This window comes from Solanum tuberosum, unplaced genomic scaffold, assembly GCF_000226075.1.
Source record: "Solanum tuberosum cultivar DM 1-3 516 R44 unplaced genomic scaffold, SolTub_3.0 scf00013, whole genome shotgun sequence".
Taxonomy (NCBI): Eukaryota; Viridiplantae; Streptophyta; class Magnoliopsida; order Solanales; family Solanaceae; genus Solanum; species Solanum tuberosum.
The window spans coordinates 3096922-3113071 of NW_006238940.1; the positions used below are offsets into that span (position 1 = coordinate 3096922).

A 16150-nucleotide genomic window follows, 5' to 3' on the forward strand; every position below is an offset into this window, starting at 1 on the left:
GTCTGAAATAGTTTGTGCAAGCTTGGTTTGGGAAGTTCAACACTGTAATTATCACTCTGTGTTTTATCGACATTATGCTCAAATCTAATATTTCATGGGAAGACTACGCACATTGAGATTGACTGTCAATTTTGTGAAGTCGAGTGATCAACCTACAGATATCTCACTAAGCCCCTCATCGGTCCTCGTATTAATTACATTTGTAACAAGCTAGGTACATATGATTTGTATGCACTAGCTTGAGGGGGAGTGTTAGAATAGAAATAGGTATATACAATCCTACTTAGAATAGGAATAGGAATAGGAATAGTAATAGTAATAGTATCCTACTTGGTAAAGGATTATATTGTAGTGTCTATAGATAGGGTCTCTTTGTAATAATGTAGATAACAACACAACTCAATAATATTCTTCTCTTATATTTCTCACAGAGGTTTCTTTAGGACTCAATGGGTGAAGAAGGACCCATTGATGAAGTTTCCACATACCTTGATAGAAACCCTAGGTGAAATTAGAGAAGACTTGGACCTTTGGAATCCTTGTTCTTGCCTTGGGAGAGAAGCTTCGGGGAGAAGAATTTGATTTTGAGTGAATGAGAGAATAAGGAGGTTAGGGGTCTTAGGAATCAGTTATAGTCTCCAAAATAAACCCAAAACGACATAGTATAGGAATTAAAAGAGTAGGAAAAGACCCAACTACCCCTGAAGTTGGCTTCCACGGACCGTGAAAGCTTATATGGTCCGTGAACTTCTCTCGTGGAAGTAAATGTTGCAAACTTCAGCAACTTTTCTACACTTTTCTGATTTATCTGAGTTAGGCACTTCCGAGGTGTTACAAGGGATAAGCCAAGTTAAGAAGTCAAAGTTTGCATTGCTCAGTAGGCAATAAGAGCATTTTTAGATGAATAAATGATAAACTCTTCAAGAGATGTTGAATAGATTAATTGACATCAGTAATGAATTGAACTCTCCTGGAGATCATCCCTTGAAGGAAGAAGATTGAAAAATTTCTAGATATCTTGCATGACTCTTGGGAAAGCAAGGTCAATACAATAATGGAGGCAATATTTGGAGACAATGTTATAGATGAAGTCGTGAGAAACTTGAAGACCTTTGAAATGAAGAAATTCCAAAATCAGAAGAATGCTCCACCAAGAAAGGAAGTGAACCTGGTCCTTAAAGCCACCCAGAATCAAGATGTTGATGAAGAAGATATGCTAACCTGGAGGTTCCAAAGGATTATCAGGAGAGAAGGGCTCTAAAACAGAGGTAGCATCTCAAATTCAAGAGCACTTGATAGGGGGAACTCTGAGGTATGCCACAGATGTGAAGTCCTCACCACTTTATCCAGCAGTTTCCAGAAAGAGAGACTGAGTGGAGAAGGAATGCTCTTGACAAAGAAAACAGGGTTCAAGTTCCTGGAAGCAGGATAACTACTCAAATAGATCAAATAGTAAGGAAAGCACTAGCTTCCATGGAAACTCCTCAAGTGATGATGAGGATGATGATGTTGAAGAGGACAATCAATTCCTACTGACCATGGAAGAACCTGATAATATGATTTAGCCACTGAATATGAAGAATGAAAGGCTAAGGTGAGTGAAAACAGAAGCATGTGATATGCCGGTAGTGCTTGTTCTAGACACATGACAAGAGAAAAGGAAATGTTTCTTTCACTAGAAGCCTATCAAGGAGAGAGTGGAATTTGGAAAGCAAAAAAAGACATCATTAGGATTGGAAAAATTGAAAAATCCCACTCCCATGCAATTGAGAATATACATCATGTCAAAGCATTAAAGCACAGCCTATTGAGTGTGTCACGGATGTGTGATAAAGGGAACCAGGTTGTATTCACCTCAGATGACTGTACTGTTAGTCTGTTACAAGTTCCAAAACCAAGAACCTGGTTCTTTGAGGAGGAAGACACCAAAATGTACATACAGTTGACGTCATGGCTCCGTTGAGGAATTAAGCTATAAGCTAAGGTGCACATGAGAATGACTCACTATTATGGCACAGAAGGCTAGGACATGCAAGCTTCTCTCAACTCAACAAGTTGATATCAAGGACTTGGTTCTTGGGTTGCCAAAATCCATGTTATGAAGAAAAGGTGTGTGATGCACATGCCGGAGGAAAACATATCAAGTCCTCATTCAAATCAAAGAAGATGGTAAGTACAACCCGACCACTAGAGCTGTTAAACATAGATATGTAGACCTATGAGGGTTCAAAACAGAGGGAGTAAGAGATACATGTTTGTGATTGTTAACAATTATTCCAAGTTCACATGGACATTGTTTCTTGTCTCCAAGGATGAAACATTCAATCTATTCTCAATATCTGTGAAGGAGCTACAAAGGAAGTTGAATGTTCAAGTGGCTAGCATCATATCTAACCATAGTACTGAATTGAGAATGCTAGTTTTCTAGAATATTGTGGACATCATGGGGATCAATCACAACTTCTGAGAACCTAAAACTCCACAGCAAGATGGTGTTGTTCAAGGAAGAACGGGACCTTGGAAGACATGGAAAAAACTATGTTCACAGCAAGTAATCTTCCAAAGTCATTTTGCGCTGAAGTTGTGAACATTGCATGCTCTGTAATCAGCAAATGCATGATAGACCTTTGCTAAAGAAGACTCCCTAGGAACTTCTAAAGGGAATCAAGCCAAATTTTACTCATCTTGTAGCTTTTGGGAGCAAGTGTTTTTTCCACAACAATGGAACAAGCTCTAGGAAAGTTTGATGCAACAAGTGACAAAGGAATTTTTATTGGATATTCATCACATAATAAAGCTTACAAGGTATACAACTAGAGGACCTCATATGTTGACGAAAGTGTTCATGTAAATTTTGATGAATCTGACAGCCTGAAGGAGAGAGGAGCACAGGATAATGATGATGATGTTGAAATTGGGATCACACAGAGCTATGATGATAACCATCGCAAGACCTTTAAAAGAATTTGGTTGAAAGGGGATCACATGGGTCACAAAACAAGAACTCGAACAAGATATGAAGTTGACAAGAGGGATAGAATAGGTCAGCAATATTAATGAACCTGGTTCACCTAAATCTCTAGGAGCTGAGCTGAGCAAAGCATCAAACAGTTGCTGAGAGATGAGAGAACTAAAGTTTGGAGAAACCGGTTATATGGAACTTGTGTGTGATAATCAAGTGGCCTTTCATGTCACATCAAACTCAGTGTTTCATGACAGAACTAAGCACATTGAGATTGATTGTCACTTTGTCAGAGAAAAGATACTCTCCGGCAGAGGTGAACCCACATACAAAGTTGGGGGGTGCACATGCACCCACTAACTTCGAAAAAAATCATGTGTATATATGTATATCTATCTTGAGAAACTGACATAAACTAGGATATAATTATCAGTGTACCCATAAGGAGCATAGGAGTGTCTTTTGTTGCTAGTATAAGCCAGAGGAATCACCCTTGAGACCAGAGTTCAAATCCAGCTAAAACCCTTTTTTGTTGTTTTTATTTTAAGTTTTACTTAGAGCTCATATTGGTACACCCAAAATCTTTAAATCCTAGGTTTGCCTCTGCTCTCAGGAGATAATGTTAAAAAAAAATTGAAATTGAGTGATCAACTTGCATTAATCTTCACCAAGTCCCTCACCGGTCCTCGTATTAATTACATTTGTAACAAGCTAGGTACATATGATTTGTATGCACCAGCTTGAGGGGGAGTGTTAGAATCGGAATAGGAATATGCAATCCTACTTAGAATAGGAATAGAAATAGTATATAGTATACTACTTGGTAAAAGATTGGATTATATTGTATAAATAGGGTCTTTGTGTAACATATTTTCAGCTCTCTTTATGATAGGTTTTATTTTTTCCCTTTCTAGAGCTGACTACCCCTACTTTTGTAAATCTTGCATCCTCTGGACACTTTGTTACAATACACTTCTCACTTCATTAAAAAAAGATTTGAGATGGGAATAAGATGGTCAAACCTTTCTTTTCATTGCGCAGAACTTGCAATCTGAGGCTGATGGCGGGAGGATCTGATTAGCAATAAGCCTCTTGACAGGAACATCTTCCATCTTTAAGGAAGCACACAACCTGGACGATTCGCTAATTGCCATAACCTGAAGGGCACATGGTGACTCCCACCGGAAACAGAGTGAGAACCACGAGTCAACAAGCAGCTCACTATTTTTCATATGGCAACAAAACCAAGGTATTTAGCACTATAAAAGTCTACACTAATTGTATTTCTCTAACATTTTCTATTTGCAAACTTCTCGTAATCCAAAATGTTAGGTTCAGGCAATTTTTCTGAACTTTAAGACTTGATGTAGTTGACAATTAACTAGGGAGTAGGTTTTTATTTTCTAGGTGGGGCAGTTTAGAGTTTAGTTAGTTCTACTCTGTACAGGAATTTAGCCTCTTTGCCTTGAAATCCTTTTGGATTCGAAAAAATGAAACAAAACATACCAATAGCTAAAAAAATTCATTGAGACTGATATTTCAAGAAGTACACTTCAGTTTTTAAAATTTTTAATTTAAGCTCAAATGTGAGACAAATATAATAGTTGTGTGATGCAAACCTTGGAGACCACGGTTCAAATCTTAGCAGAAACAAAACACACTATAGGTGATTTCTCCCCCTCTTAGAAGTTACCCCGTATACAGTGGTTTCTGCCTTATACTAACAGATCCTAATCAGGCAGATTTAGGAAAACATGCACAACACCAGACAGAAAATATTACCGTGGGGATTGTTACTATGATAAATTCTGTTGAGGTTGTGTCACGAAAAAGCTCTCTTACTTTTATCATCCTCTCCCTTAACCGCTCCAATTTATCTGCCTGCACACATACGAAATATGTGAGATTGACAAGATTATGCACATGAATACCCAGCAGTACATATTCCTAACTATGTAAAGCTTACAGCATCTGGCTTGGGCGATCCTTCCTGGCCAAAGACAGACTTTATTGCTGAAGTGGCAGAAGCTATCTTCTGTCTCAACTGAAAAAGAGTTTATCCAGAGTAGAACAAAAGTAGATTACAGAGTTAAACCAGGTCAAGAATACTTTAATTATGAATATATGATAACAGGCAGTTGGAAGAGAAAAGGAATTCCAGAGCCTTCATTCTGTTGCAGAAAGAAACTAGCTGTCCAACTAAGAACCATAAGCCAAAAAGTTGCCTTCATTAAGGAAGAGAAATTTTAAGCAGAAAACAATTTGTAAAGCATAACCAAGGAACCAAGTAGTTGCACACTGGGAACACAATACAGGGAATGATGATGAGAAGCTTTAAGCACAACAAATGAAGGTCTTTCTGCATTCCTTGAGCATTATTATACCTTCCCTATTCATTGCAGGTTGGTTATTTGTCAGTACCGGGAATTTTACTAGTTTAAATATATCATTCACTTTTTTCACACATTTACTCTGACAGAACAACTGATCAATAAGTACATGACAGAAGAAAGATGTTGCCTAAAGAGAAAATCCGTCCATATCATGTTTTTGCATTCCTGAAATTTTCTTTTCCAATCAAAAGCAGATATGGAATTGAACAGATTTGCTACCTTCAAAATCTTTCCAATTGATTTATCCAAGAAGTCTGGCAAGGACAAGAGCCGTAGAGTATGTCCCTGAGAGGAACTAATAACTATTAGGAATGTCTTACCAAAACATAGTTTAAAGGACATATCATGCCGTTCTCACCGTCGGGGCTGTGTCAAACACTATACGAGTAAACATATTATATTCCTGCGATTCAAGGAATTGCATAACCTGGCAAGAAGATCTGTAGCCAGTTAGGTTGAAGGAAAACATTAACACTTTTGATGGAAAATATGAACACAAACTTTAAGTATAAAAAGTTATGGCACCTTTGAAATTGCAATGGCTTCATCTAGACCAGGAGGGGGTGTATCCAGCAGTTCTCCAAGCTTTAGTTCCCCAAGCTTGCACACGCAAGAAGAGGAATAAGTTAGTAGTGAAACAAGTGAAATCAACTCCATTTTGGTCAAGAAAATCGAAGGTCAAAACTGAACACGCAAGTGGCAGAGAGAATCAAACAAAAAAGAAAAGGACTTCAATTTCATTACTTCTCGTTAGTGCAAACCTAAGCTTTATGTGGCTAGCTAAAAGACTTATTTCCCACTTTTATCACTCTTATTAAAGAAGAGAACTCACAGAGATTTGATTTAATTTAGGGAAAAGAATTCTACCTGTTCAGCAAGCACTCCAAGGCCCATACCATCCATAAAGTCTTTGATACCAGATCCTCCACTTATCTGGGTTGCACTTCGAAATTCTTCCTTGGCCTTTTCAGGATTCAACTGACATATTGACAATAGTATTCAAAATGAGCCTTAAACATGACACTGTTTAATTTAGTACCAAATCCCCAGACACCCCCATCCCTGGCCTCCAGCGAGGAGAACATTGCAATACTGGGTTATTGATTCAACGTTGGATATCACCAAATACAAGTAGGAAGAGGCTTTTCACAACCTCAAGGGCAAATAATGGAGAATCCGGGCCTTCAACTGGAACTAGAGTCCCGCCAGCCAAATCCTACAGTCAGAACATGCAGACTGAATGAATCTTGTCACACAAGAAAAAAGTCCAAAAAGGAAAAGCGAAAAAGTAATTCAGAGAACTGCCTGAAATGCAATAAAAAAAAAAAACACTATCTTATACCTGGGCAAAAGAATCACTTAAGGAATGTGCAGGATCAGTTGAAACTACTAAAGTGGGATGACCATTATTTGCAAATTTTACAGCAAGTGAAGCAGCACAACTTGTCTTCCCAACTCCTCCTTTACCACCTAGCATGTAATACTTACGCTCGGTCCCAGAAACCATTTCATCAAATCCAGCAGGAGAAGCTACTGCTCTCACTGCCATTAGCACAAAGATTTAGCAACATTAACAAGGCCATAATAATTGGCATGGCTAGTGGAGGAAGTGAAACACTCTTGGGTTACCGTTTCTAATTGAATTCTAGTAAAAAAAAAAATCTGATTGAGCTTACAAGGAATATATGCCACTCAATATTTAATTACTCGGAGGATGAAAAGATTACAGGGCAGTATACCATATAGACTAGACAAAACATCAAAACTGTCAAATTTGCAACCATATACTGGCTCTTTTACACCACACAGAAATTAAGGACAAATCTTCTCAAATTCATCAGCAGCTACCAGATGGTCAAACTAAAATTGTAATCAGGCTAATATCATCATAACCATCACCCTCATTTTAACGAGTGTAGTGGTATGATTGAATATATCACTGGTTGCATCGTCTTAAACCTGGGGTCTCTCTTCATTCTTATTCATCAGCATTACCTTCAAGCATTTAACTAAAATAAGTGATTAACATCAATCACTTTCAAATTCTTTTTTACCAATTTCATAAATTAAAAAAAAAAGTGATTAACATAAGATTATTTGCTGGGACTGCAAGGGCAAACCATCTCCATCATCTTAATCTTGTAGCTTATGTCAATGCAAACTAGCTTAGTTTTATCTAGCTTCCAAAGATATTACTCAATTCGACGATTGTAAAGGGAAAAAAATTCAATGAATGGTTGGTCCTAAATGATGAGGAATATGGTGCAGTCACCTATATGCTAATATACAACTTGCAACTTCACACCTTTTTTCTTAAAATTACTGTCAGAAATATAGGAGAAGAATATTATTGAATTGTTGTATCTACATTATTACATAGAGACCCTATTTATAGACACTATAATACAATCCTTTACCAAGTAGGATACTATTTACTATTCCTATTTCTATTACTATTCCTATTCCTATTCTAACTAGGATTGTATATACCTATTCTTATTCTAACACTCCCCCTCAAGCTAGTGCATACAAGTCATATGTACATAGCTTGTTACAAATGTAATTAATACGAGGACAGATGAGGGGCTTGGGGAGATATCTTCAAGTTGATCACTCGTCTTCACAAAATTGACAGTCAATCTCAACGTGCCTAGTCTTCTCATGAAATACTAGATTTGATGCATAATGCTAGTCAATCTCAATTTGTTTGGTCTTCTCATGAAATGCTGGATTTGATGCATAATGTTGATAAAACACAGAGTAATAAATTCCTGAATTGCAGTGTTGAACTTCCCAAATCAAGCTTGAGAAGATTGTTTCAAACCATAGAGTGACTTACACAATAGACATACAAGGCTACCAGACTCCCCCTTAGCAACAAAACCAGGTGGTTGCTCCATACAGACTTCTTCCTCAAGATCACCTCTTTTTCTTTTTTGTGTAAATCATTAAACTAGCTGAAAAATGCCCATGCGCCAGACTACTAGATTTGATGGCTAAAAGTGGCCACAATCTGAGAAATAAATTATATGGGTAGGGTTGGAATAATGGCACGACCCTACTGAGAAATTGAAATTATATAGGAAAGGTTGGATTGACGGCACGACCCTATTGAAAAGAGAAATAATATGGGTAGGGTCGGAATGATGGCACGACCCTACTAAAAAAGAGAAATTATATGGGTAGGGTCGGAATGATGGCACAACCCTACGCAAATCAAATTTGAAGAGTCACCGAAAAGACGAATGGCACTACACAAATCAAATCTGAGTCACCAAAAAGACACACGGTGCTATACAACTCAGACATGAGAAAGTAGTTCAGACAAATCCACGATACTATGCAAATTAAATATGAAAAGTAGTCTGGAGAGATGCACAGTACTACGCAAATTAGATACGAAAAAAATAACCACCGAAAGGATGGCGCGGTGCTACACAAATTAAATATGAAAAAGTAGTCACCAGAAGGATGGCACAGTGCTACATAAATTAAATATGAAAAAGTAGTCACCAGAAAGATGACACAGTGCTACACAAAAACTGACGGATATGGGGATGACACAAAACAATCGTAGATAGTCACTAGAAATTGATGCATGGTGACCTGACTAATCGAGCTTTCTTCCCCTGAATATGGGGTTCATGCATATATTATTGGCCCTACTTTTGTTAACATAATCATTGGCCAGATGGACGGCATATATGGGTCATAGTCGCCCGTCAGCAGCAGAAGCTCTTTGATTCTCTACCAAGATCGTAGAGGCTCTGATACCATGTGAGAAATACAGGAGAAGAATATTAATGAATTGTTATATCTACCTTATTACATAGAGACCCTATTTATAGACACTAATACAATCCTTTACCAAGTAGGATACTATTTACTATTCCTATTTCTATTACTATTTCTATTCCTATTCTTTTTTTCTTTTTTTTTGATAACCGAGAAATCCGTCTGTGACCCGCCCTTTGGACCAATCACAGCCTTCTAAACTCGGTGGATAATGGACCCCCCCTCTACCCTTCTCCACTTAAATACCGGGCTTCGCTTTGCATGGTGTATGGCTTGAACCTGCGACCTAAGCCACAAATCCTCCACCTTTTGCCACTTGAGCTAGGCCTTGGGGGCTTCTATTCCTATTCTTAGTAGGATTGTATATACCTATTCTTATTCTAACAATTATAATCAAGAAAGTTTTTTGGTCTTCCCTCACAGATGCAAAATCCGCGAGAAGCCGTTGTTTTTTAAAAAAAAAAAATCAAATGGAGTGACCATAACCACTTTTTATTAAAAAGAAACAGAAACCATGGTCCAAAAGAAACAAGGATTAGGCCCAAAACACAAGCAGATAAAGCCTCCATTAGGAAAGTAGACAAACCATCGCTTCCAATCTAGAACCTTTCGGCAACTAAGAATGCCGATGGAAGATTCAAACAGAAACAAATGGTCACGAACAATGAAGAACTAGAGAAGATCGATCAAGTGGGAAGAGAAGAGACTTCAAAACCTGCAACTTCTAGGTCCGCTTCAGTATCTTGGGTTGATTTCACTTTGGACATCTAAATTTCTCATAGACGCCATAGAATTGATTCCAAGAAAGACTTCTACAGCTCCTTACTTATGGCCTTGTTGTGTTGCTATAACTCTAGGTAAAATTGAACTCTCTCAACTTGGTAAATACCACCGACGTTCCACATCACAACTTTCACACCTACACTATTTCTCAGCAGGTTGAGTCCCAAAGGACTAATACCACTGTTTAAGAGATTTTCGTAGGAGGACCGTCAAAATTGTGACACCTTGATGGTCTTTACAGCAGATAAGAAACCAAGTTGACCTTAAAACCTGTGCTATTGACTATGTTTGGGTGTGTAACTGAAATATTGTAAACCTCTGCCTTATGTTTATTGATTGTTGTCTGTTTCTTTCAAGCCTGTGATTTCTTAATTGATGATTTGTTGCTTCAATTATGTGTTGAATGATAGTAAAAGCTGCATTTTGACATTTTTGATCTTAAGACTGGGTAGTGGAGGGTTGTTTTGCTTTTCGAGGGTTTAGGCTTGGTGTTTGTCATTGTACTGGCTGTAATATTGTACTTCTTGTTTTTTGTATCTATCATCATATGTTGTTTAGTGTGTTGCTATTATCGCACTATTTTGTTGTTCTTGTTCCTTTCTTATAGCCTTTGCACGACTTCCCTTGTTAGTTGCTATGTTTATTTCTACATTGTTTTTTTTTCTTTTTTGATGATGTGGTGTCTGGGCCAGCTTTCTCTCACCTCGACTAGTTTCACGAGATATCTGTCACCTCCCACCAGCAAGAGGTATAGTACCAGGTAACTCTATCCACCAAGACTAGCCAATTCTTCTTCTTTGTACTTGGTTTTGCTGCACTTGAACCCAACAACCTACCTAGGCCTACCACTGTGAGCAAAATACGAAGCATCAACAATAAGGAATGGAGTTATAAAAGGGTGGAGAAAAAATTGGCCACATGGTAAATGCAATACCTCACCCATCAGAATGTTGAGTCTAATCAACAGTGTTCTAGACAATGTCACTACCTATATTATGTTCCTTTTTCCCATGTCCTCAAAGGTTCAGAAGCAACTAAACAAGGTAAGAAGATCCTTCCTATGGAAAGGCAATAGTGAAGGACATAAACTTCATCTGTTGAAATGGTCAAAGGTCAGCCAAAAATCTAGGATGCCTGGGTATCAGAGAGACAAAGACTAATCTAAACACAACACCAGCTTGTTAATAAAATGGTGGTGGAGTTATGGTCATGAAACTACAAGTCTTTGGAAGAGGTGGTAACTGGTAACTACCAAACATGGGAAGCAAAACCATTGGTGCACTAGGAAAAACAGATCCCCTCGTGGTGTTGGCACTTGGAAATACATTAACAAGCTTAGAGATGATTTCTTCCTTGATGTCTCTTCCACAGTTGCAAACACGAACCTAGTGAGCTTCTCGAAGACGAATGGCTTCACAACCAACCCGTGAAGGATTCTCATCCGAACCTCTAGCAGTTAGCAGTGGACCCTGATTCCTCTATAGCTCAAATAGAGCAGGGAACTCATGGAACACTCACCTCAGGAGATATTTGCAAGACTAGGAACTTGGAAAGATCTTTAATCTTTACAGAATTCTAAAAGACATCATTGTTAATCCCAAACAAGTGAATGACTAAGATGGGGCAGTTCTAGTAAGGAGTCATACTCAGTGAAAGCAGGTTATAGTAAATTGTGTGCACAAAATGAAGGGACTAAAAACTAGCCTTGAAAGCTGATTTGGAGAACAAAAGCACCCACAAAATATCATATCTTTACATGGACAGCCATTAGAAAAGCACTCTTGATACAAGAAAATCTCTGCAGAAAGAAGTTTCAGGTAACAAACAGATGTTTTATGTGCCAGCATAGTTTAGAAACAGTCAATACCTTTTTTTGCATTGTTCAATTGCTACAGATTTGTGGAACATGTTCCTGTCAGTTTTTGGTGTATCAGGAGAATCTAACAGTTGATATCAACATGCATTTGTTAGAGTATTGGACAGAAAGGAATCACAAATGTTTTATGAGATTTCACTCCCAACTCTTCTTTGAAATCTAAATGTGTGATGAATCTCTTCAGCTGGAGTAATTTAGCCCCTGTAAATGATGTCATCCCTTTTGTAGATTTCATTAGCTCTCTGTTTTTGGCTTAACAACCAACCCTTTTTTGCTTTCTTAGGGAAATGGCTCAATGAACTATCGGTAGGTTTTTGTATGTAGGATCCATCCCTATTCTCTTTTGTATTGTTACTGGATCTTTTTGATGTCATCAATACAACAATTACTTCATCAAAAAGAAAATTCATCAATCTTTCACCTAGTATTTTGGACGGTGAAAGGCGACCAGGGTCTGCCTCGCCACAAGGTGAGACGAGCGGCAAGGCACTCCCCTTTTTGAAGTGCAGCTCCAATTAATACCAAAAAAAAAAAAAAAATTAATTGCATATATAAATAATCAAAATATCAACAGCAATAACATATTAGCAAATATTTCAATTCAAAAAACTGAAAATAGATAGTACATACTAAAAGTCTAGAAGCCGAGGAGGAAAGAATAATCTTCCAAGCGGACAGAGACCTAAATTTCCATTAGATTCATTCCTAAGCTTGCTTTGTTGCAGCAAGATGATCAGTCCGAGAGTGCTGGAGAGAAGAGAAAGCGGTAAAAACCTCTCTTATTCGGTCACCGAGAAGTCGGACGACTCTTCAGTAACCCGGGGTGATCCGACCCCTTCGACGCTTTTTTCGTTGTATACCCCCTCCATCCTTCGGAGGTGGAAGAAAGGGTACTCACATTTTAATACATAGTAGGCCCCAGAACGCTAAAAGGTGGGGGAACAAGAGTTGTCACGATAGAAAAGAGAAAAAAAGAAATGACTATAAGGAACCAACGGCTCTCTCTTCTTAAACAACCTATATCCTCCACACTTAATCAGCATTTGATAGATTATCCAACCCCAAGCAATCTTAGTTATTGGTGGGGGTTCGGTTCGTTAGCGGGTATTTGTTTAGTCATTCAGATAGTGACTGGCGTTTTTTTAGCTATGCATTACACACCTCATGTGGATCTAGCTTTCAACAGCGTGGAACACATTATGAGAGATGTTGAAGGGGGCTGGTTGCTCCGTTATATGCATGCTAATGGGGCAAGTATGTTTTTCTCAAACTAATACTGCAGATCGACATCGGGGGTGGTTGTTACGCTTCCTGTTGAGTACAGACTTGAAGTGAAAAATAAAAATAGAACAAAAGTCAAAACAGTGAGAAAGAAATAGAGGTAGAAGTAAATCTGAAGTCTGGAGAAGAAGGAAAAAGAAACAGTTGATGAAGAAAAGAAGAAGAAATTAGAATAAGAAAAGAAGAAATACGTATTGGTTGGACTTTGGAGTTGCCGGAAAAGTTTGGTTGGTCACAAGAGAAGTCGAGTCGACTGGTTTGAGTCGCAGTCAAGTGCAAATTTGAAAAGAAAACCCTAAAATTACCCTTTAACTTATAAAATCCTAAATTGGTCGTCTTTATTTAAGAAAATACCAAAGGCGACGCCTTTCTCGCCATGGCATCGCCTTTTGAAGATTGCCTCGCCATAAAGCTAAAAGGCGATGAAGGGTCACCTCACCTCTCGCCATTGGCGAAAAAGCGATCGCCTTTCACAACATTGCTTTCACCAAGCATTTGGTAATCTTCCCATGTATAGTGCAAACTGAACAGAGTAAATGAACACTGCTTTATCTTAAAAGGATTAAAACCACACAATTGAACGGAATTAACTTAAAAAGTGTCAAAAGTAAAATTGATTCAAAATTGATCAGACCAAGCAAATACAAATCCCATTGAACTTAGAGGCAATGGTGCACCTGCCTTCTTTAAATTCCTGATCCGGCTCTGATCTTTCATCCCAAGGGAAACTATTAATGGAAAGCAATTAATTCTATTTTGAAAGCACAACCAAATACTTGATAAATTCAATACAAAATTTATGACCCTGATTGTTTCTCTTATGCCGCAGACCAAGTGACTCCTGAGAGGAAAACATTTGGGCCAGAGACTCGGGTCCTATCAAGGCATTTGACTAAGAGTCAATTGAGAGGATCAAGACCCAAGTTTCAATCATTCAGGGTGGTTTGTTTGGTTGTAATATTTACTCCTATTGTTGTTATCATTTGTTAGACATCACCTGTATTACTATTTTGTTTTAAGTCTGAACTGGGAATCTTTAAAACAGAAAGAAAAATGTTAATCATTTAATTTTGAACACCCTATCAAACTTTATATCAGTAAAGCAGAAGGATAAATCCCGCTACCCCTCTTGCTTTCGCTAGAAAGGGGTTTCGAACTTGACACTTCCAACATAAAAGTCTAAGCCCAAAGCAGTGGGCCACCCCCAAGGGTATAAATCCCCATTTTTCAATGGCGGAAATAAATAATGAATGAAATAAGATCCCTTTATCAATAAAAGGAAACCTAAGACCGGATTTGTCTTCTTCACCTCAAAATGGGATTCCCATTTTCGTTCCTTGTTTACAAATTAAAATCATATGAAACAAAAAAGGTTCAAATAAAAGCAATTGATTGGCAGAATAACAAATAGCAGAAAATCTTGTGTCTTCAATAGAGAAACTTACCTTGCAAACACTTAATGGGCTGGTTCTTGAAGGAAATAAAAGTAGCCGAGCTGAAGGTTGGTCTGAAGTTGAAGAGAGAAAGTGGGTGTGAGGGTCTGAGAGAATTAGAAGAATGGCCATATCCCACAACTTCCATTGCCGAAGATGAAAACACTATCTTGGGTCTCCACTATCTTCTCTTAGCTTCTCCAGTTTGGACTCTGAGGGGCACACACACACTACTTATAACTTATGCCAGAAAATTGAGTAACACCTCACCAAAAGGTGTCAAGGGTCATTAAATTAAGGGTGTGTTTGGAAAGCACCACATAATTGGAATTGGAATCAGTATTACCCTAGTAATCAGAATGACTTATTTGTACTTACAAATGTACTATTTAGTTGCATAAGTGCAATTGTAACATTAATAATAAAAAATTTAATATTAGATGACAATTAAGAGCCTTTATAAATGATACTGAATTGAATATTTGAGATATAAATTGTTTTATGAAAATATATTAATTAATGAAGATATATTCTTAATATATATTATAAAAAAATAACTTATATTTAATGAAATATCAAGTCAATAATACTAAAACAAATTAAACTGAAAATATAACATTACAAAACAAAAAGGAAAAATGTACAAGTATCCCCCCCAACTATACGTGAAATCCCAACGACACACTTTAACTATACATGAGTCATATTACCCCCTGAATTATTTTTAAGTGTATTAAACGCACTCTTAACACAACCTAAAACCTATATAGCCACTCACATGATGGGAGGTGTTTTACACTCGCCTCCAAGTCATCATTATGTCAGCGCCACGTCAATAAATGATCAGATCTATAAAAAATATATATAAAATTTCATGTCATTTGATTCCTTCTTCTTCATTATCAACACCCAGTCCATAACCACTAAACCCACTTATTTAACCATTAAAACTCTTAACAATCACCATGAAAATTATAACCCACCACCAAATTTATCCCATCACTACCATAGGATTCAATATCTACTATCAATTTTATTTTTCTTTCAATCCAAATAATCCAAATAAATTTCATAAAACATGGTCCAAAATCTCCTTTGAAGAAACTACCTAAATTTTGAACTCTAATTCGAGAAGAATTCAAAATTGGGGTCATTTTTTTCTAATTGAAGTGAGAAGGGAAGAGAAGGAGGGAGGGTGTTATTGATGGAGAACTGAAGCGGCATGGAGGTTGGGTTGGGGTAGAGGTGGAATGTCATATTGTTGGAGAATTGAAGCGGGGGGCAGGAGTGGGGGTGTGGGCGGGGTGTGTGAGGGCTGGTTGTAGGGGTAGGAGTAGGGGTATGACATGGATAATTGAGGAGGGGATGATAGTTAAATTATTTATTTAAAAAAATTTTAAAAAAAAAACTCTAATTTAAATTATGCTCTTTTATATGTTGCCTAAATTAAATTCCTAATATGCAATTTTTTTCTCATTAGCGAATTTCAAGTAATGTATTTGAGTAAAAAAATGAAAAAGAAAAAAAATTCTCTCGATACTATACAAATTAATTTAAAACACTGAAAAGAATTCTTTGACAATTTAAATATATTGTGAAAAAAGATAAAATTTGACTCTATTTCATA

General features: G+C 37.4%; 1 protein-coding gene across 4 annotated transcripts in view; it reads right to left on the reverse strand.

The window, feature by feature from the left end:
• The window catches only part of LOC102580668 (ATPase GET3), a 31263-nt gene extending 16443 nt beyond the window's left edge, over positions 1-14820 (reverse strand). The window contains exons 1-10 of one of the 4 annotated variants that reach the window (XR_001475002.1): positions 14536-14820; positions 6698-6897; positions 6509-6571; positions 6223-6333; positions 5881-5955; positions 5714-5782; positions 5575-5640; positions 4929-5006; positions 4745-4843; positions 3985-4137 (exon numbers count right to left, since the gene is read on the reverse strand). Coding sequence is in view for 3 of the 4 variants with exons in the window: in XM_015314298.1 (XP_015169784.1) it covers positions 3985-4137; positions 4745-4843; positions 4929-5006; positions 5575-5640; positions 5714-5782; positions 5881-5955; positions 6223-6333; positions 6509-6571; positions 6698-6897; positions 14536-14671 (1050 nt within the window). In the remaining variant the exon portion in view is untranslated. The remainder of the gene's footprint in view (positions 1-3984; positions 4138-4744; positions 4844-4928; positions 5007-5574; positions 5641-5713; positions 5783-5880; positions 5956-6222; positions 6334-6508; positions 6572-6697; positions 6898-14535) is intronic. The other 3 variants (XM_015314298.1, XM_015314295.1, XM_015314300.1) reach the window with 3 other exon arrangements.
• Positions 14821-16150: the final 1330 nt, after the last annotated feature.